This window comes from Brienomyrus brachyistius, chromosome 3, assembly GCF_023856365.1.
Source record: "Brienomyrus brachyistius isolate T26 chromosome 3, BBRACH_0.4, whole genome shotgun sequence".
Taxonomy (NCBI): Eukaryota; Metazoa; Chordata; class Actinopteri; order Osteoglossiformes; family Mormyridae; genus Brienomyrus; species Brienomyrus brachyistius.
The window spans coordinates 17550267-17572339 of NC_064535.1; the positions used below are offsets into that span (position 1 = coordinate 17550267).

Consider the following 22073-nt stretch of genomic DNA (forward strand, 5'->3'; position numbering starts at 1 on the left):
TGTGGGCCGGAGAACCGGAGCCGAATCACAATTCAGTCACATTCAAGGAGCGTCGGAAGCTGAGGTGACAGCTCACCCTTCCTTTATTTATAAATGAAATTGATTTTTTAGCACCAAACAGGTACAGGGCTGGGTTGTTGTGTCAGCTGAGCTGAAGTTGGTTCCTCGCCAGGTGAGCCGGACCTGGACGTCGCTGATTTTATTTAAGTGTGGCTTTCTGAATTTAAGCAACGTTATCCAAACCCTCCGGGAAATTGTAGTCTTTAGACGGCGGGGGGAGGACGCGGGCGTTTTAATGAAAATTCAGGTCTATTAAAAGCGTTATGTCTGCGCTTGTTTACTGACCGTTTAATATTATCGCTGTGCTGTATTTGCATGTTAATGCATTCGCGGTCACAGACGCGGGTATAGCGGGGGACGAGCGAGCAGCACCGACGGGTTCGGCGGGGAGGGGAATGATGTCAGCCGCGCTCCTATGTTCTTTCAGGCTAGGAGCCGAGATTCACTCCCTCAAACTTACGCTACAGTCTCTAGAGCCGGCACACAGAGAAGCTGTCAAAACATCTGGGTGACCTCCTTCCCCCACCAATAACCCCGTGATCGCCCGTTTGTCTGACACGTTAAGCCGGATCCGCGCTCAGCGTTCCTGCCGTGGTGCTGGAGTGGGCTCAGAATTTTTATTACATTAATTTATCAATAGCCGGAGTTGTGATTTTGGCAGAACATTTATAGGACCTCACGTGTAAGAGGATCCGAAATGTAGATTGCATCTGCGGACTGTGTTTAAATCAGTCACGGTCGGGGACAGCCTGGGGGCGATATCTGATATGCATTTGTGTTTTGCGCTGGTGCAAAGGAATAGATAGTTAGATTTCAACATTCATGCGGGCTGATAAGAAGTTTAGTTCGTGGGTCAAAATCCTGTAACGACAATCGCTGTTTTGTAGTGTTGAAATCGTAAAGACAGATATGCGATTTCGATGGCAGGAAAAATGAATCCTTTAGCAATAAACCAAACCATGGACTTCAGCCAGTGCCAATATGTGCCTGAGTGTCGTTTTCGTAATCGTTGGTGTGGGTGTGTGGATTTAAAACAGACCATTGGCTTCCAGAGGAATTTGAACTGACATTACGAAGGTAATTCATTGCGTTCAACTTGGACAGATAATATCGTTAGAGTTATGATTTGTGTTACTGACGAGGAGGAAACACTTGAAGTGAGGTTACATCTGAACTACTTAATTTGTTTATATACTGAAAGGTCTTGCAATCGGTGAACTGTAATGTTAAACTTCTGAATACTGTGCAGTCCGTTGGGCCACATCAACGATCTAAGGTTTTTAAATGTTTGTCTAGCGCATTCATCGATACCGCGTCAGTCTGTTGTTAAATTGTTCTGTTTCTCATGAATGGCGCTATGTCTATGTGATCTGTGCAATTAGTTGAGAGGGCAAAAGGGACCTTTTAAGGAAAAAACAGTATCGGCTGTGATACTGGGGGGAGAGGGTCTCACATTGCCTTGGGTCGGTATTCGATAGTAGGAGAATCCAAAAGGCACCTGTGGTTAGTGCTGTGCCGGTTATTTCTTTGTGTTCGGCTTCCTGAGCTCAGAGACATCAAGCTGTAGCCTCTGGTGGGGCAAGTGTTTACTGACAGCAGGTGACGAAAGCATCCTTCAGCTGATGTCTGTCTGAATGAAGGGGCTCTTCACTCAACGGGACATCAGCCCACGATACTGCTCTTAAGAGACCTGTCAGAGGCCTTTGACTCTTTTTTCATCTGTGTACTGGAAAAGTCCAGCACGTGCCAAGCACCAGGAGCCAAAGCAAAACTCCTGACACCAGCTAGCGCCAAGCTGGCGCTGACTCATGCTTTGTAACAGACTGTATGAGGCCATGCTAGACAGGTGCGGTGTGATCCAGCTGTGTAGGGCGTGTAAATTCCAGCGGTGAGCCGGCACTTACGCTACACTGTTGGCTCAAGGCTTGGTAGAAACAGGAGGAGAGTCACTGGACATTGAGCAGAAGGTAGATTTCCTCACCCCCCCCCCCCCCCCGACCCAGACATTGGCTCGGGTGACAGTGGGCACAGGAAAAGGCTTCACACCAGGACAGTGAAAATTGTCCATGAAGTCTCAGTGCTTGCATGTCTAACCATTTAAATTTAAAGCATTTAAAATCATGAGTTGTGTACATTCACCTAACTGTGTAAATTGCAGGTATCTGTTAGATTTCAATGGCTGCCTTAAGCGCCTATTCTTGGTGCTTTGTTTTTAGTAAGAATATTTCTCCAATGCACATGACTGACATTGCCCACAGCCAAGTAGGAGGCAGGAGGTAATAAAATAAGTACAAAACGTCAAAGGGAGTTGCCTTCTTCTAAAAGTATGATTCTACTCTTCCCCACCCAACCATCAGGGACAGAAACAGGACTCAGGGGGTGGTGGAATCAAACTCCAGCAACATGAGGAATTCCAGCCCTTATCTGCTCGGCAAAACCACAGAGGAAGTGTTTTTAAAGCATCCTAAAAGCTTAAGTGAGCCTCTGAAAGCATGCACATTCCCCTGGAGAATTTCTGTGAAGACACTGCTGTTTTGTCCCAGGGATAATGAGATTTGTGGAAAAAGAGGGCAGCACCCCCCCTCCCCCAAGCAAAGCAGACCGACCAGGGTCCTCTGATAAGAATGTGCTTCAGTGCAATGGCATTCTTGTGCAAATTTACCCCGTTGACACATGAGCTCATTTTCTTACTGTCAGGTTTCTGTTCTTCTGTGTTCCCTCAATCTGGTCATCAAGAGGCCTCCAAAGAATTGTTTTAACACTAGAGTTGCTTTTCTCTTGGGCAAAGATATTACCCCCCCCCCTCCCCCAATACATCATTGTCATCCCCCATCTCCCTCTTAAATGGTCGTTTGGGAATGTTCAGTTTTAATCTTGGTTTTACTATAATAGTCTGCTGAAATATGTCTGACAATTTGCATGGATTCAAACAAGCAGCCTTTCCTTTATCACTTTGTGTTGAAAGTCTGTCTGTCTGGCTGCATAGCGATTTGCCATGTCAGAGATTCCAGGTCGCTGGGACAGTTTGTGAGTGAGCTACCCAGGTAACATGTGCTTTATGAGAGCCACTGAAAAGGCCTGCTTTTTGAGGGAATAGCATGAAACTTGTTGAATGTTCTGCAACTGAGGGCAATGTTTACTTCCAGTGGCTACATCGATGTCAGGCCTGCAGCAAATAGTTAATGAATCAGTTTCATGAAATGTTGGGGCTCAAGATTCTGTCGTTGTTTAAATGAGCCTTGTTGGGGCTTAGGCACCCAGGGGCTTACCTCGCTCTTTGCTGACATATAGTCACTAAGGAAAGTTTTCCACCCTACTACTGTGATGCTGAGCTCCAGCTTACCTCCTGATAGCATCGACCATGTCGTCTTATGGGATAGGTGGAGGTCTTTTCCTGCCCAGGAGAGTTGTATGTAGAAGATTGCTTTGCATGGAATTGGTTAAAAATGTTCCTCAGTGATATCATGGTTTTTGGTATATGTTGTAATGACAAAATAATTGACTATTAAGTACATGGGACCAGTCATTTACCTCTGTTGTGGAGATTCCTTCAGAGTTTGTAGCTTGCAATGAAAATTATTCTGTTTGCAATTCACATCTGTAATAATTTGTACCTCTGTAACTGGTTGTGCTTTGTAATTTGTAAAACAAAAATACTCTTGTGGCAAGCGCAATGAATGAGCAGATTGGACTGCTTTTAATTTGACTATTAATCTTTGAAGTAAACATCCTGGTCTGGGTTCTTGATTATAATAGAAAAAAAAATGAATCCAGCCTTGTTTATCCTCATTATGTCTCATTCTCGTTTGGCGAGACATTTAAAACTGAGTAGTTTATGTTGAGTTCAAGTGAGCCAACATGTTCAGAACGACAGCCGGTCAGTCAGTCAGCTTTGACACAGGTCATTCTGTCATGATACTGGCTGCCTGTTGTGCTAGAGGGTAAAACAGGAAGCCAAGAATAACCAAAACTCTTTGGAACTGTATTTACCTACTGCAACGAATAATTCAGTTATTATAATTTTTGGTGTAACACATCTGTATCATCAATTTGTCTTTTTTTTAGCTTCTGTGTAGTTTGTTTTTGTTCTAGAAGGCAAAAACCGGGATATCTGTTACCAACTATAAGGATAATTTCTCTGTCCCTTTAAAGGTAGACAATGAAGCCTGGATTATGTCAGTTTAAGTTGCAGGCCGGACGTTGGGTAACCCTAACCCACTGGGCTTTTGGAATATGCGATTGCTATCTGATTCACACCATCCAGGATGCTACTGGATGGCCATCCGGTGCGATGTTCAGGCTGCCGTTTCTACCCAGGAGATTCTTGAATCTGTTCCCAGCCCATCTGACGTGTATTCCATTTTTGTACAGCACCGGCGTGCGGGGGAGATGTCGGTAGGCGCTCATTCTGCACCCATATTCTGGCCCAAGCCACGTCACATGCATACTTGAGTTTTCGGTTTCTGGAATGACAGGTTTCCTTAATATAAAGATGTTCATCCATCACTGTCTTTTGCTTAAGCTGTATGGTGTCCCCATGTAAGATGAACCTGCTTCTTGATGGCGTTGCGACAGGTTTAAGAAGGATTGTCAGGAGATGGTGTGCACGTTTGAACCTGCAGAGCTGCATGCACATGGACTGCATTCCAGAATACGTGTCCGTATTAATGGCATGTCAGTCAGAGGTCTCTTCTGATCACTGTGCTACAGAGAGGGCAGTCTCTAGAGTTGAGATACAGGAAGGCAGGAGGCCTGTTTTGTCTAGCTGTGTGTTCCACCCACTATGAAATTCATGAGTGCCTGACCCCCTGATCATCACTGTGTCGATGGTGCGTTGCGGTCCCTTCCCCTGCCGCGTTGAATCATGACGAGAGCAGAATCAGCATTGTTCCGACCTCTTGCCGCGCCCAGCAGTGTGTCCAAGGTCACTCTTTTGAGATCTGGCTGCACTGAGGAACAGACGTGAAACGGTATGCGACACTAGTGTGGTAAAAGTGCAGAAGTAGCTCTGTACTGGTACTAAGAGGTGATGTGTGTCATTGAGAAAACACAGTCTGCAACCAGAGCGTCTGACAGGTTTTCCATACTGCAAGCTCTTAAATAATGTAATTTGACTCTAAGGAAGGTACTGGATATGCCTGTATCGCATGGCATAGCACCACACCAGGCTGTATAGAGTTACACCTGCGGGTAGCTGATGTATGCTGCCTGTCGCCTTTGTCCAGTGCGGAAATCTGTCAGCATTCATTTCGATTTGCCCCCCCCCCCCATAATGCTGAGTCTCTTGCTTCTTCACTGCGGGCCATTAATAGTGTGTTTTTCGTGACTCTTGACTGGAGTGCTCATCTCTTCTGCTCCCCTTTCCTTTGTACTGCTATTTTTACCCCCATGCCTTCTATTACTCTTTTCTTCCATCCCTCTGCTCTTTCCCCACATGCCTTCTATCCTTTCATCCACCCACTCCCTTTTCCCACATGCCTTCTGTTTCGCTGTTCCTCCATCCATCCACTCTTTTCCCGCATGCCTTCTATTCCTCCATCCATCCACTCTCTTTTATAACATTCCTTCTATTCCTCTATTCCTCCATCCATCCACTCTCTTTTACAGCATACCTTCTATTACTCTTTTCCTCCATCCGTCTGCTCTCTTTCCCCACATGCCTTCTATACCTCTGTCTGTCCTCCCCCTTTTCCCAAATATCTCCAATACCTCTGTCCGTGTTCTCCATTTTCCCACATGCCTTCTACTCATACTGTTCTCCTCTTTTCTCCTGGGGCAGAGACTGGTGCCAGGCCTCCTTGCTTACTCAGCTGACTGCTGCGTTTTAATTAATAAATGACATGGGGAAGGAAAGAGACAGATCTGCTTTATGGGATTTTGCCCCCCCCCCTCAGCTGTGCCATTCTGTTTTCCTTTGTCTTCAGCAGCAGATGAGTTTCTGACGGTGGGGAAGCTTGGTGGAGATATTTATGTGCACAGCAAAAGCTTAATCTGTCTGTCATCCATAGCGAAATTCCCATAGTAAAGCATGTCATTAAGTTTCTGCTTCTTGATCGATTCCTATTTAAATGTATAAATAAATGAATATAAACATTCTGTCAGCCTTGGATCACTTCTGGCCTGGGAGTATCAGCCGTGAGTTGCTTTGGTTAATTTTCTGTTGTCGCCTCTGGCATCTGTGGTAACGGTGCCTGCCGTACACCGTGGGCTTCAATGGCGTCGAAACTGTGCTCAGGGACTGGAGTGTGAGATACGAAGCAATAAAAGGAACCTCATCCTCAGAATTAACTGGCACACATCCAATACCTCGATAGTCTCTCAGGGATTTTCAGACCTTTATATGAAGTGTCACTTAAATGTTGGCATTAATATTGGACCATGAATAGTGAGGCAGAGCCTGTCATGGGCTGTGTCGGCACTCTGGTTAAAGGGTCAGAGCCTGTCCTGGGTTTTATCATTACTGAGGAGCTGAAGGAGCTATGCCTGTTCTTGGCTTTACCGTCACTCAGTGGTTAAAGGTGCAGAGCCTGTCCTCATCTTCATAATAATTCAGTGGCTGAAGGGGTGGATTCTGTCCTGGGCTTTATAATCACTCAGTGGTTAAAGGGGAGCCTGTACAGGGCTTTAGTTACTCTACAGCTACTGTATGTGGTTGGAGAAGCAGGACTGCAGACAGCAATGGGTGGACATGCATAGTGCTTTTTAGGATATTAAAAGAGAAAAATTGCAGTCTATGAAAATGTCCCTGAAAGATTAACTCTAGAGGAGCACAATGAAGCAGAATTGACCTTGACTGGCTTTTCAATCTGTCAGTCAATCAGGCCTCAGGTATTTCTACCTCAGTGGAATCTTGTGGCCCCCTGTGGCCTTCAGGTTTATACACACCCTGCCTGCTTTCATTAGAAAATTCTGAATATGTTAATTGCCAAATATTTGAAATCCTTTTGAATGGTAAAACTCTGCTCAGCATCAACATTGTGAACTAGAAACAAAGATCTAATGGACATCGAAATCTACTGCGTTGAAACGGAATAGAGCATGGTGGTCAAGACGTAGTAAAACGAGCATTTCTTTGTTTACTAGTTCTTGCTGCTAGTTGCATTTGTTCTTTAACTGTGTACACATGGTGGAAACACTCATCATGGAGCAAAGTATCCGTCATCAGGGTGAGTGAACATTGCAGTGAAGGATTTCATTATCCATTCTACCCCAGGGGTGATTTAAGTGTGCTACCAGCATTGGCTGCACTTCCCTCTCCGCATCTGAATTTGTTCGCACCGAGGCCCGTGTTCCAAATCTGTTCCTGGTCCATCGCTCGGACCCTGCTCCAGCACCGACAAGCTGAGTACCCTGAAGTGGAGGTCCATTTTCGCTCCAGTGTTGGAGCCAGCCTAGCAGAAACATTCTTGGTGGGAATTGTGGTAATTCCTTTGTCCAGCAGCAATGCTGGGAAAATCTGGGCTACACTAGGAGGGATTTGGATAAATCCCAGCTTGTTGCTAATTCTTTGCATGTGGGAATAACAACATTTATTTATTTTGACTATAATTTGCTGAGTGCTTGTCTTGTGTTCCTCTGTGCTCTGTGGCTGATTTATGGCTCGCTTTCAGGCCATCCCCACCCCCCCAGGTCCCCACAATGGCCGCTGTCTGTGTTTACGCCTTTGTGATGGCGTTCTCCCTGGCGACCTTTATGCCAGTGCTGATGGCAAGCACCATGCGTCACGGTTGCCCAGCCCTGTTTCGTGTTCCCTGCTTGTTTCTTCTGCATGTGCTCCCGGCTCACTCTACACTCTATCCTTTAAACGACTGCCGCAGACTTCAACTGGCGGCTGCCAGGCTGCTCCCCTGTGTGGCATTGTGTGCTGGCATGATACTCTCTCCTGGCCAATTGACAGCAGGAGGAGGGCATGAAGCCTTTACTAGTGTCCTGTTAGGACAAAAGTAGTAACCCCCCCATCTTACATGATGCATCAGTACTTAGCACATTTGCATTTTTCTCCCTTGAAACTCCCTAAATCACAATCTGCTGGAGCATCTGTTCTAAAACTTGGCCAAAGAGGATTTAGTGCAACAAAACGGTTGCCGCAGAATATCGGCGTTAGAGAACTGACAGGTTAAGTGGGCCGGGTGGAAAGTCGATATCACTGTAATTGGGCCTGGGTTGTGGGGGTGTGTGTGCCCGCCGGTGTATGTTTCTTGTGTCAGATTCCTCTATCCTCGAGCTTCAAATAGTGTTGTTTAGCTATGCAGGTGAATTGACTTCCCTTAGCTCTATTTGAAAGGCTGTGTGTTTCTGTGTGTGTGTGTTTGGCTGCAGGATTCCAGCAGGTCCACACGCTTCTTGCACACGCTCAGGCGGTAACAGTGTGCAGAATATTCTGCCTGCCTGTCTTAATGAGCTCTTACTGCTAGGCGGCTGAGCCGACACATTCCTCTGTGAGCTGTCAAAGGCCTGCTTTTTACCCAGCTGTTGGCTCTTAGTTCTGGACCACAGGTTCATCCGGCTTTTAGTATGGCCCTGGAATCTAGGTCAACAGTCACCTTTTTGGTGTAGGGTCTCAGAAAATGGCATAGTCGGTGGTCCAAGCTGCCCTCCTCTGATGGGCATGTGAATTTCAGGAGCAGGTGCTTGTTACGCGAATCCCCGTTTACAGCCGTGACATTTGTAATGTCTATGTTCCTGTTGGCTGCTGACTAAACCGCCATGGGTGCCGTCGTGCTCTGCCAGATTATAGGCTGGTACTGGGAGGGAGCTGGACCAACAGTATTAGCGTGCCATCGTTAGTTATCCTCAGAGGCAGCAGGGAGGTGGATGCCTTAATTACAGAACTTATCTTTGACTTTCATGTACTTTGTGTTGTGCTGGAATAGCAAGGTCCTTCATTCCATAATGGACGGCACGTGCGGCGGATCGAGACAGTCGCAGATGCCTCTCTCTCCTTTCCTTATTAAGCTGGCTGTGCCCTGATTTATGTATTTATCATTCTCAGTGGAAGTGGAAATGATGCAGGACCTTCTACTGGGGGTGCATGACCTCACAGATGGTTTCCTGAACCAGGGTGCAGCAGCAGACAGACCGGCTTGTTTATCAGACATCACTGTTTAAAGAAAAAAACAGAAACAAATTCTGCTGTGTGTGTGGCTCGTCTAGCAAGTGGTATATCTGTGTGTCCCTAGGAAGAGAGGGTCTCATCTGATGTAGCTAGCCTCTGGAGTCCTGATACTCTGTGGATTGGAGACCATTCATAAAATTGTGCTGTAACCTCACATAAGTACAGTGGACAAGTCCTATGGATCCTTCAAAAAAGATTTAGTCTATTCCTCAGTATCTGTGCACATGCTGAAATTGGGATAGTATGTCTTGAGTGCCTTGCTTGTGCAAATGTGGTTGTGGAACTGTACCGCCTTTTTGTAAAGCCATAGGATACGCTGTGTGCCTCTCTCAAGATGCTTTTATGTTGCGTGTATGTGTCTCAGAGAGCGCGCAACAGGTGAAAGCTCAAGGTGAACCCCTTTCAGGAATGTGTGTATCTGACCTGCATCAGAAACAAGGCACAGAACAAAGCAGCCTTAGAGAAAGTGGCCACATTCAAACCGTCTTCCTTCTTTTTCTCACGGTCCTCCTCACTCAGATGCTGCCTGACTCTAAGGACATACTCACATTTAGCCTGGTTGCTCTGTACGATGCGCAAGCATGATTGTCCCCCCACTCCCTCCACTGCTCTGCGCTCACATTGCACTTGGCCCAAGCACACTTTTGTCATCACTGTGTGACATTTTTGTGTAAAAAACATCGGAGGGGAAGCGCTATTGCATTTCAGAAAGGAATTCATGATTAATGTCCTTATTTTGTGGCTCATTTGGAGTCTTTTTGAGCATAACACACACATACTTATCAAGTATGCAACACATCGATTTTTATTTATTCATGGTACACCAATAAGAAGATATCCGAGCGTTTGTGTAAACTCATGTTGCTTGGGACAGTACAGTGTACACATTTTTGAAAGCTGTTCGGTATTACATTTCTTCAGTACCAGAACTAATTACACTATTACAGATATTGTTAAGTGCTTTCACACTGAAGTCCCTGCACTTTCTCAACCTGATTCTTTTGTGGTCACTTCTGGGTCGCTTTTATACCATACAACAAGACCTTGGACCTTTATGCTCAATAAGCTTGGGAAATGCAAAAAGTTCGTAGGTTAAACTTCACACATAATTTCACACATACTCCACACTAGGTATTTTCAATTGTATGTATAGCGTCTTGCTTGATTTCTATTTAAATGTATAAATAAATGATTACATAGATGCTGTCAACCTTGGACCACTTCTAGCCTGGAAGTATCAGCTGTAAGTTGCTGTGGTTAATGAAGTACTTCTGAGGAACTACAGTTAGGCAGTGTGAACATGACAAAAGTCCCTAATTCCGGTTCTTGTTCCAGAAAAAAGCTCTGGCGGTGTGAAAGCGCCTAGTATGTTTGAACCACTGTCGAAACTCAGTTATACCCTATGTCAAAATTGCATGCATCATATATAGTCAGTCATATTAGCTACAAGTCTGTGATTTATGCAAGGGATCTTATAATATAGCAAGATCTTATAATACAGTAAACAGGCTACTTTAACATTATCCAACTAGCATCTGTAGCTACAGCCTATTATGCTATGCTGTGTTTTGAGCAATTATATAATCAAGTATAAAGCGCTGCATGGGAATTTTATGTTTATTGAGCAGAAGAAACTTCTGTAACGTTTATGGGCGCTTCTATCATCTGTTCGCAATTTTTTTTCTTTTTTACAGTGGAGGGTAAAGTTGATGAGTTTGGTCAGGTATGTGTTAGTTGCGTTATTGACGTTATGTCTGTGTTCTGTACCTGGGCACGGTTAGCGGTCGCACTACTTCTATACCAAGTCCAACTGATCATGCTCTGGCCGATCTCTCTAAGTGGGCCAGGGCATGGTTAAGCCCAGACATGGTAAGGAGCAATCGTACTAATACCCCCTATGGGCGCTTTTCCACCTCACCAGGTACCGTACTTTTGGTACTTCGAGAAAGTACTTAAAATAAGGTTCTTCAAGGTATTGTACTGGGTATTTTGTACTGAATTTGAAGGATGTCTTGTATATTATTTGGATTGGTGATGTGTGATATTAATACCAACACTGCATATTATGCACATGCAATTTTTACATCGCTAGTTAGCTGTATAAAAGACAAAGCTATATTGACAAAGAAAGCATTTCAAGTCACATACCAAAGTACCAAAGAAGTACTCTTGGTACTGGAATTTTTGCAAGTGAAATAAAAACCAAAAGAATGGTATCAAAAGTACGGTACTTGATGTGGTGGGAAAGTGTACTAAGTGGCCATGGCAGGTTTCTTGGCCTCAAATGAAGTAGGCAGAGGGAGAGAGGTATTGCTGGAGAGAGTGGAGAAGGAGAGGATGCTGCTGATTTAATGAACGTATTTCAGTCAGAATGTTTACACACACACACAGCTAAGTCGAGCTACGGTTATAGCTCGACTATGCCATTTGATCGGACTACTGCCCTTGTCCTAGTGTAAATGCACAAGAAGGGAATTGATTTCTTGGCTGAAGTATGTCTGACTCAGCCACAATAGGTGGCGATATCACTCAATTCAGCTTGTTAGTATTGGGTTTTTTCCGGTTGACCTATTGGGTCTCAGACATAAAAAAATAATAAAATAATAATGGGAGCGTGGACAAATGAAGTTACACAAGTTTTAATTGCAATCTGGTCGGAAGAAGAGATACAACAAGATTACGATAGCATAACAAGAAATAAAGTTTCGTATAATATACTATGACAGCATGGTGTTGAAGTCCATCCATCCATTATCTTCCGCTGAATCCGAGGTCGGGTCGCGGGGGCAGTAGTCTCAGCAGGGAAACCCAGACTTCCCTCTTCCCGGCCACTTCCATCTAGCTCCTCCGGGGGAATTCCGAAGCGTTCCCAGGCCAGCCGAGAGACATAGTCCCTCCAGCGTGTCCTGGGTCTTCCCCGGGGCCTTCTCCCAGCGGGACGTGCCCGGAACACCTCACCAGGGAGGCGTCCTGGAGACATTCTAATCAAATGCCCGAGCCACCTCATCTGGCTCCTCTCAATGCGGAGGAGCAGCGGCTCTACTCTGTGTCCTTCCCGAATGACCAAGCTCCTCACCCTATCTGTAAGGAAGAGCCCAGCCACCCTGTGGAGGAAACCCATTTTGGCCGCTTGCACTCGCGAATCTCGTTCTTTCGGTCACTACCCATAGCTCATGACCATAGGTGAGGGTAGGAACGTAGATCGACTGGTAAATCGAGACTCCCAATCGCACTATCTGGGTGTCTTATTCCGACTTTGAGAAATTCGATTTGGTATGATTTCAGTCAGTAATCAATAATTTGATTTTCTTAGTGTATATGTAAACATACTGACTGGCAGTTCAGGGCCTAAACCTATTTGTTTCCAAACCCTGTTCAGCCTACACCTTTACACCCACACCCAGCGATTTTCCCCCCTCCCTCCCCCATTTCTATACCAATCGATAAAGTACAGAACTTGACAGATTAACAGTGCCAGAGAGCTAGTGACGAGGCTGATGCTACACCAGGGCCCTTAAAGAGTCTGTGAAGTGGCTCGTCTTTAAATGGAGTGCATGGCTTTTACGGCAGCGCTCAGTCATATGATGGTAATAGCAGTCTGGCACTGTGGGTAATTTGATCTGGAAATTGACCAGCCATCGCTGCACTCGGCTCCCCTCTCAGCCCGGAATGACGAGAGGAGGCTGTCTGATGGGCTCCCTTTCTTTGGCTGCGATGTCATTTCCTGTGCTTCCAGGCTTGAAGGTTGAAGCAGATGAAAGCCAGTGTTTAGTGGAATAAGACTTCTCAACCTGAGGTTTCAGGTGGTACTCGATGGACTTGACTTGGATTAGACCCGTAACTAGTGGTGATGTCACACTCTTCACAGTCTGATTGGTTAGCTGAGCTGTCTGTGTACTCTGCCCTATAAGACCTGGTCAAGATGGATGTGGGGAGGAAGTCCCTCCAGTACTGGATTAAAAACTACCCTGTTTGACTTTTTAAAGAAGCATTACGGTTTCATTACACCTTGAAGTGGGATATGCAGATGAAACATGTGTCTTGCTCTGCCTTATTGCTTCCTCGGGAATTAGTGCTCGGTTTATGCTCAGCTTTGTTCAGTTGCCTCTCAGAGACTGAAACCAGAGCTCTGTAACTTGGGTTTGTCTCTCCTGGTGGGAGGGGGGGTGCTTATTCATCTATGGCCACAGTTCCTGCTTACCCTGGCAGATGGATCAAACCAGCCAGGTAGAAACTATCACTGGGGGATCGAGCCCTGTGCCCCCCTCTGTTACGGTGTACTCAGACTTGATCAAGTTATCTCGTACTGTGCCCAAGCATGATTGTTCCTCCTTCCCAATCCCCCACTGGTCTTTACTCACATTGCACTTAAAATTCTGGGCCCGAGCATGCTTTCATCATCCTTGAGCAGCTTTTTGTGTTTGAGAAAACATAGGAAGAAAATAGCTATCGCACAGCACAATGGACTTCATCTCCTTATTTTGTGGCTTGTTTGGAGCCATTTTGGCTGCAATGACACACGGCCATCTTTTTTTTTCTAGTATTGAACATGGCAATATTAATTTAATTGCGTTGCACGTATAAAGATAGTTCTGTATTTTACCAAATCTCTCTAAGCTTTTGGATGTCACATCCAGCTGTTCCTGGATACTCTCGTCAGCTCAAATTGCCAGCAAACACTGCCCCTTTATTGTAGACCAAAGTGATCCCTTTGCCTCAGTGTTTGTTTTAAGTTTGTTGCTTCTCAATCTGTACAGCCTACCTGATCCATTCCTTCCTGGTCCGGATCATTATAGTATACATGTGAGCATGTGTGTATGCCAGTCGCATCATTGACATTATTTGTGTTTTGTACTAGGTCACAGTTAGTGATCGCACTGGATGTGTACCATGCCTGAACTCAATGTGAGTCTGACTGAACTCAACCACTTAGAGGTCAAGGGGGGCCAGGCATGGTATGGAGCGATCACACTAGTCAAACAAATTCGATTTTAGGGGTGACACGTACTCAGACACAGTATTGATCCCCTAAGGCGGTTTTCCACCACACCAAGTGCTGTACTTTTGTTACAGTACTTTTGGTACTTACCCTTTTCCATTGACTTTCGTTCCTGTACCTGGAGTACTTCTTTGGTACTTCAGTACTTTGGGGTGGGACTTGTTTTCTTTGTTGACTGGTTATGCAAATAGCCTGCCACTGAAACACAATACAACCACAATCTTAAAATAACTAATGGACTCAGAAAAAGAAGTTAAAAAAAAAATAATTATTGCGATCTGGTCAAAAGAACAGATACAAATAAATCAGGATGGAATGATAAACTAATAAAGTATTTTGTTTAATATACTAAGGACAGTATGTATATAGATTTTGTTGTAAATATAGCAATGTAATTTTGTTGTAAAAAGTATATAAATTTATATAAATTTCTCACAAAACTGTCTAGGAGTGATCTAAACAGCAAGGATGAAAATAATTAATGTTTGTCTTGGAGAATGCAAGCAGCGCTTATGCAAAAGCTGTCAAGGTAAACTTTAAACTGATTTTGAAACATTATTAGATTATCTATAAAAGGAATAATAATTAAAATTGTAAGGTTTTTGCCAAACTTAAACTCCCTGCGCTGTAATGTAATCAGAAGGTCGCAGGTTCAAACCCAGCTACAGGTGGCAGCCCTTCGCAGACAACTTACTCTATGAAAAAGAGCAAGTTGTGGGAGGCGTAAAGACAATTTCCCTATGGGGATCAATAAAGTATCGATTATTATTATTAAAATACCCTGCCTCACATTGTGATGTTATTCGGCACCGGTACCAGTTTTTATGCCAGCGGAAAGTCAACACCTTGAAGTATTTTTGGTATTTTTGCAAAGTACCAAAAGTACGGTACCTGGTGTGGTGGAAAAGCTCCCCTAGTGTGAGTACACCCTTACGCCTAGTGGACTAGCCTGTAACAGTGGGGTCAGACTCAACTGCAGAGATTTTCTGCATAATTTCTTGGTTTTCTTTAAGCTCCCCCCCCCAGCTACCCAAATAATTGCCCATCTACTCTTAAAGGTGCCCTGAAAAATGAGAAATAGGGTGGCAAACCTCTGTCTGAAGTGTTAATTTTCAAACATACTTTGTATTTGTATGTATAATAGAACATTCTCACACAAGTGTTGATAACCACCCACACATACTACAAGTGATCTCGGTCGCATTAATTTCTCATACAGAATACGGGCATGCTGATAAACCGGAGTGGACTATCAGGAATTGGATTTACTTCCAGATCTGACGTGTGTGGCTTCTCTGCTTCTGAGTGAATGTAAAAGTCTATTAAGAAAATAATGTGCTGTAATCCACTTATACAAGACAAGACCAGTCCTATGTCAACTGCTTCCCTGCAGCCAGCTGACCTGACCTTTAATGCCTCCCTATGACTGACTGGCAGGATTTTCCTTACTTCATCTGGCTCTGCTTAATTCGACAGGTTTTTTCCCCCTCATAAAAATGAAAGGATTAAACCACCATCTTCTTCTTCTTCTAATTATTATTATCAATATTATTTCTGCATAAAGGTGCAGGCCAAATTAGTCATTTCCATGCTAGAAATTGAGGTTTGTGGAATGCAGTCCGTTGCATTTGCTAAGGAAAATCGTATTTGCCCCTAGTTGTACAGAAAATTTGCGTTACGCTGAACTTCGCAATTGTGCATGAAAACATATTGAAGATACGTTTTTCAGTCTCTTTGCAGTGATGCTGTCGAGCCTGGACTATGGCCCCAGTTTGTGTGTGTGTGCCAGTGGCAGACTGCCCCGCTAGCTTATAGATCCTCTCTTGGTCTTGATCATGGTGGGAGGAGCGGAGAAGGCGGATCGGAGCTGCATCACAAAAAACAAATGGATTGGGGGGGGGGGGGGGGGGGGGGGGCAGCGGAATAGGCTGGCCTGGCCTTTAAGAATCTGCTGCATCGACAGCAAAACTCAACCTTGAGTAATTTGCAGATGTTGCATCAAGGCTCTGAGTGCAGTGATGTAAGGAAGCACTATGGAGAGGAGAATAGGTGCATGTTCCTGGAAGTCCCAGAGCCTCCTCCCTGCTCTTTGTGAGATGTTTCTGTTCGCTGGGTGGGATGTGGCTGTGGGGTGTCTCTTGGCACAGATTTAATTGCACTTAATCGCATTTGTGTTGGTTGGGTGGTGAAATGGGGGGTGCCTGACTGAACCAGGAAGGCGGCTGATTTTGAAAGCTACAGTTGGGGCCCCTTGGGTACGTTGACCTGTGCCGGGTATCATGCTGTTGCTGCGCTTTGCTCTCATTAGCATTGGCTTAGGCATTCTTAGTGCTACGTTTTCCTGCTGCAGGGCCCTCTGGTGAGCAGCAGTCTGTAGGGAGTGGAACCAGGTCGACGCATGGGAGTCAGGAGGGGTCGGGCCCACAGCAACCGAGCTCAGGGGGCTCAGTCTATTGGGGGGGAGGGTGACCAGGCACTGAATGGTCTACCACTTGCATCATGGGTAACTCCTTTGTACTTTTTCGTTCCTTGGCTGCTTTGATGTATCTTCACTGAAATGAAAGTCCAGCACCAGTGGGCACCAGGGTTTGGTGTGCGTGTGCAGGCTCCTCCGTCCACTTGCTGCTTGCCGAGTGAATGTCTTTTAATCTCCGTTCCCTATGATCTCTTCAAAGACGCTACTTGGAAAGTTTACAATCTGTTGATTGTGTGTCTCTGTCCATGCAGGTCACTCATTATTTATTTATTTATTTTTTTGTCCACCCGTGGGGTTTCCACAGCTCTGCAGCTGTGAGGTTACGTGTCTGCTGGCAGCAGGGGTGCAAGAACAAGGCCTGATTGAATTCCCTTCAGGGAGACACGCTGGACCTCGTGCTCCAGGACCACGTGACATGCATGCCTGAGGTATGCTCCACCCCACACCACCCCTCCTCAGGCCTCCTGTTTGCCCACTGTAGATATACTGCTGTGATGTATGATAAATTAGCTTTCCAGGTGCTGTGTCTCTGTCTGTGTGTGTGCATGTGTCTGTGTGCTGTTTCGCTGACATCCCTAAATCATAATAATAAATAAATTAAGTGTGACTTGATAGCCCACTATTGTTGTCTACGTTGCACGACTGGGTCACATGATGGCAGGTGGCACGGGCCCTGCTTCTCCCTCCCTCGAACAACGACGAGCACAATGGCTCGGGGGCCAGCACCACATCATTAGCAGACAGCCGAGGAGGTTCTGGCACAGGACCCACAGTGGACCTTTATGTTCTTTGTGTTGTCATTGCTTAGGACCCAGAACCTAGAAAAGGTTGCTGATGCTTTTGAATATGGATTCACAGACAGCGCTGTCATGATGGGTTCCTGTCCCTACTCCTCTTACAACCCCAGTGTGTCCATATCACAGATAAAGTTCTCCCACCTTACCACTGTGCCATTCCCTTGCTCTGTCTGTAGCATCTCAGCAGTTTAAAAGAGAACGCATGTGATCCCCTTGATGTGGGTGTGAGCGCCCCAGCCCATGGGGCATGTCGACTCGGAGGCCCTACCTGCTAATGGTCCCTCTTGTCTGCTGGCCACGTGGCCACGCCCCTCCACAAGGACGCATCGAAAGCTCAGGGGCCCGAGTCTTATGAAGGGGAGACCCAGAGCGAGTGTGTCCTCTGACAGGCCCAAGCTAGCTCCTCCTCGTACACACACACAGGTGCACATACACACATGCGCAGTCCATGTATTCTTATCTTTGTGGGGACTCTCCATTAATTTCTTTGTACGTAACCCTAATCCCAACTATGACAACCTTAACCCTTACCCAGCCCTAACCTGAATCATAAGTAACCAAATAAAATACAAGACTATTTTAGTTTTTTTTTTTTTTTGCATTCACTGATTTTATTAAAATTGAAAAAATGTCTCCACAAGGTATTAAATACAAAGTACACACACACACCCACACACAGTGGGGGAGTAAGTGGCCTATTATTCAGTCTTATCTGGCTGGCTGGGGATGTTTACCTTGAGTGGAGGAACAAAATGTCTCTGTGAAGACAGCAGGCATCCAAAAGGAAGTGACCCGAGGCCACAGCGTGGAGGGAGATCTTGTGAGCTTGTCTTGCTGTGTTAGGGTGTCTTTCTGTGTCTGCGTGTGTCTGCCCGTTTGTGCGCTCTCACCCCTGCCTTCGCATGACGACTGGGGTGACGGACACATCCTTCACGCTGCCCTTGTTCTTCTTGCCTTGCAGGACGCCTGCTGGAACATTGTGGGTGAAGACAGCTGTTGGATCTTCTGAGCCTTTTCAGGTACCCAGGTGTTACATGGGGCATGAGCTGTTGCTTGGTTTTGTCAGGCTGGTTACCAGAGCGGGTGTGTCAGGAATAGCAAGCAGGTGACTGTGCCACAAGGGTCAAAGCCCAGATATGAGTGGATCATCTCCCTGGCTGATAAGATGTTGCACATTGTGATAGTGTTAAAGCAGAAATGGGTGGGGGGGGGCACTTATTTAAAGAATTTTACCTTGTCTTTGATATTCCCTGATTTCAGCAGTTCAAAGAGGGAGACCTTTTCCTGTTATTTATTTTGTGAAGGATTGTACTTCGATCTAAGCTAATACAGTCCCCCAGCTCCGCCTCCCCCAAGCCCCCGCTCCAAATGTAAGCAAACGATTAGCTGGCTTGGCTAGGTTCTGCAGGCCGCTGCTGGCAGAGCAGTCTACTCCCTTCTGTCACCTAGAATGTGCAGACAGGCGGCTGTCCCCGGTCACGTGTCAGTCCATGGGACGGGAAGCAGCCTTTTCACTCTGTTTTTTATGTGAATGCAGCCCTTTATGCTGAGCGTTTGACGGCTGGCCTCTTAGCTCTCCACATGAAATGCACCATGTCTTGTGCTTGCACATGATTTTTCTTTCCACATGTATTATTTGAGATATTAGATTAATTTGTCTCCTGAATTTTGTTTGGTTTTTTCCCCTGGTGATGCGAGTGTTTTGTGATGCGTCATTTTTGGAGAAAACCAAGTGCAGATAGTAAACTTCCTACCCTGAATGGCACTCTGTGCAATCTGCTGCACAAACACCGGTAGTTCCCCTCCCCATCTTTATTATATTGGTTGTGGCTCCCCGAGCTGTTGGCCGCAAGCTGCTTTTCTCCAGATACCCATACTGAGTCCGCCAGTGTTTGACCAGCTGCTCAGTCACTTTCTCAGTCGTTGGGGCTCAGTGTTCTGATCCTGCTGAGCCATCCTGGTGTAGCTGAGTTGATAGGATCCCGCCGAAACACTGTGCAGGTCAAGGAAACACAGCACCCCTTTTTAGCTGTGCAGCGGCCCTGGCATTAAAGCCTGACTACTGTGCTGTGCTGTGACAATGTCATGTTAAGCTCGACTGATGAGTCTCATGGTTGCTTTGAAGGCGCCTTTATCTGTCAGTCATTCCCCTGAAAATCTGTTAGAGCTGCTGCTACATGGGTCCTTCTTGTGGAGGTGCTCTGCTAAAGCGAGAGTCAGCAGATTCTGTCCCCTTCATGCTTGACTGGGCTCCTTTTTTGGTGAAGCTCTTCACCCCCGGCATGAGTCACCTGAGAGACAGCCTTGCTGAGCATACTCGCAGCCAGTCTCAGGAACAGGGTCAGTGCCGGACAGACAGCCGGATGGACATGCGGGGATAGCATTTGGGGTAGGTGGGGGGAGAGGGGTGGACTCCGCCTCAGGTGAACTGGGGGCCTCTCTGCACCTTTGGTGAATATGTGCAGAGACTCACCACGTATTCACATACTCTGCTAGTGTGATAATCCGAGATGCACACCTACCTTCACGCTCATGTCAGCAAGCTTTGGCCCCATTAAAGGGGGAACAGTCCGCAGAGGAAGTGTTCAGGTCCCATTTGGATAACTTCAATTTTATAAAAATCTGTGAATGCAATCAAAAAAGTAAAAATGCCAAATGTCTTATATTTTGTTTAGTTTAGTTATTTATGGTTAAGGTTAAGAGCAGGATAGGGGTTAAGAGTGTCATGACTGGGAGTAGGGTTTTTCCCCATAGAAATGAATGGAAGGTATGCTAACGGGTGTGTGTATGTGCATACATATGTGCATCTGGGCCTCTGTGTGTGTCTGTGTCTGTTTATTATGACTGAACTGATGTATTTGAATGCTCACTCAACTTTTTCAATTTAAACTATTGCTCACTGACGTGCTGTAGCTTTATCGGGAGACTTGTTTTCTCTCCTCCGGCTGGTGGAAGCCTTTACTACTGTTCTTGTATGTTTCTCTGTTTTATGGAGACCTTCGTCTTGTGTGTCTCCATACCGTGGCAAACATCCTGCCGTTGTCTGTGTCCGGGTACCCTGGGAGAATTAATGAGGAGGGTTTGGGTGGCCTGTGAGTTGGTTGGTGATGTCTCGTGTCACACAGGCACTGTCAGTGGCCACCTGCTCCTCTGGTTTTCTGTGGGCTGGCTTGAGGCAGCCTTGTCACATGCCCCTTAATCTGTGTTATCTGTATGCGGTATGGTCATGTGAAACGCAGCACTACGCCCTCCAAGGGCTGAGAAGCCAGTAATCGAAATCCAGATTGGTCAGTCGGGGGAGTGTTGAGGGTCTATGAGACACGCGCCCATGTGCCATAGTGCTTTCCTCAGGCAGCAGAGAGTAACTCATCAGAGGGGCTGCACACCCACATGGGTATTTCATGTTAGCCACTGTGAACCTGGCGCGCTCCAGGCGTCGTGCGACTCTGCTGCAAGGCGCAGGCTGAACATGAAGTGCATGCTTCCAGCTAGAGCCTCTGACCCGGGGCAGCATCGGGTTCATCGTGTCTGTTTGGCTGGAGCCGATTAGTCATCTACAGCATAGGTTCCAGGAATAGGGACGGTGGTCAGGCCTGACATCAAACTAGGCACCATATAACCCTGCCAGGGTCACATTTTGGGGGGTAGGGCTGTAAACCTCCCATAGGACAGACAACATGAGGAAGCAGGTCCCTCCCCAAAGAGCCCACCCAACAAGGTCTTTCATTATGAGCAGTGCAGTAAACATTCATCTTTAGCATGTGTCCCGTCTCCACATTGGGTTTTGCTGTGACCTATAAGAGGCTACTGTCCCAGGCATCAGAGCCACTATCATCTGGGCCTGTCTGTTTTCAGCCATGCTTATGCACTTTAGCAGCGTGACTGTGCTGAGTTGGCCCATGCCACATGCAGCTCCTTATTCATCATTCACAAGGGTCCTTCCCTTTCCGTTTGGGTCATCTTGAAAATAACAGCCCTTTCTGTCTGATGATTGGAGGGGAAGATGTCTGATGTCAGATGTTCTAACACCCGCCCTGCATCTCTCGCTCTCCGCATTTCCCCCTCTCCCTCTCTCTCTCTCTCTCACATGTACCCCCATGTACTGGGTGATATAGGGTCCCTAAAAGCCCTTCACCTGGTGTCATAGGAATCAGTGTGTGTGTGACGGTTATTTAAAGCTGCGGACCATCCGCTTTGCTGCACTGTCAGTCAGCCCCCCCTCAGTCCAGCCACTGCCCTGTTCAGTGACCCCCATCGATTTGGACGGACTTTAGGCCGTGTGCTCCCAGGAGCGGCATCCAGGCAGTGGCATCGCTCCCAGCCACCAATTGTCCCTGTGTCTGACACTCTTCTCCCAGCAGGAATAACACACTGAGGACGGACGTGCCAGAATGACAAGTGCTGCCCCAGCTAGGAAGCCGTACCGCAAGGCCCCCCCACAGCACCGCGAGGTTCGCCACGGCACGCCCGCCTTCTGTGAGGACCTGAGTGGCACCCTGCCTAGCCCCGCCGCCACCCCCCCCAGAGTCCTGCCAGGTAACTCCCCTTATGACCCGTGTCCCTCTGTTCAGGGACCTTTACAATAAGCACCTCGGTACCCAAGCCGACTTCGACATCATTTCATCC

The 22073-nt window shown here is 46.4% G+C and overlaps 1 protein-coding gene across 7 annotated transcripts in view; it reads left to right on the forward strand.

Annotated features, from left to right (window-relative positions):
* The window catches only part of tjap1 (tight junction associated protein 1 (peripheral)), a 68461-nt gene that overhangs the window by 32870 nt on the left and 13518 nt on the right, over positions 1–22073 (forward strand). For 3 of the 7 annotated variants that reach the window (XM_049008672.1, XM_049008670.1, XM_049008676.1), the window contains exons 2-4: positions 16955–17078; positions 18409–18466; positions 21809–21983. Coding sequence is in view for 1 of the 7 variants with exons in the window: in XM_049008677.1 (XP_048864634.1) it covers positions 21839–21935 (97 nt within the window). In the remaining 6 variants the exon portion in view is untranslated. Of the gene's footprint in view, position 1; positions 173–16954; positions 17079–18408; positions 18467–21805; positions 21984–22073 lie in introns of those variants that run through there. The other 4 variants (XM_049008675.1, XM_049008674.1, XM_049008677.1 and 1 more) reach the window with 4 other exon arrangements.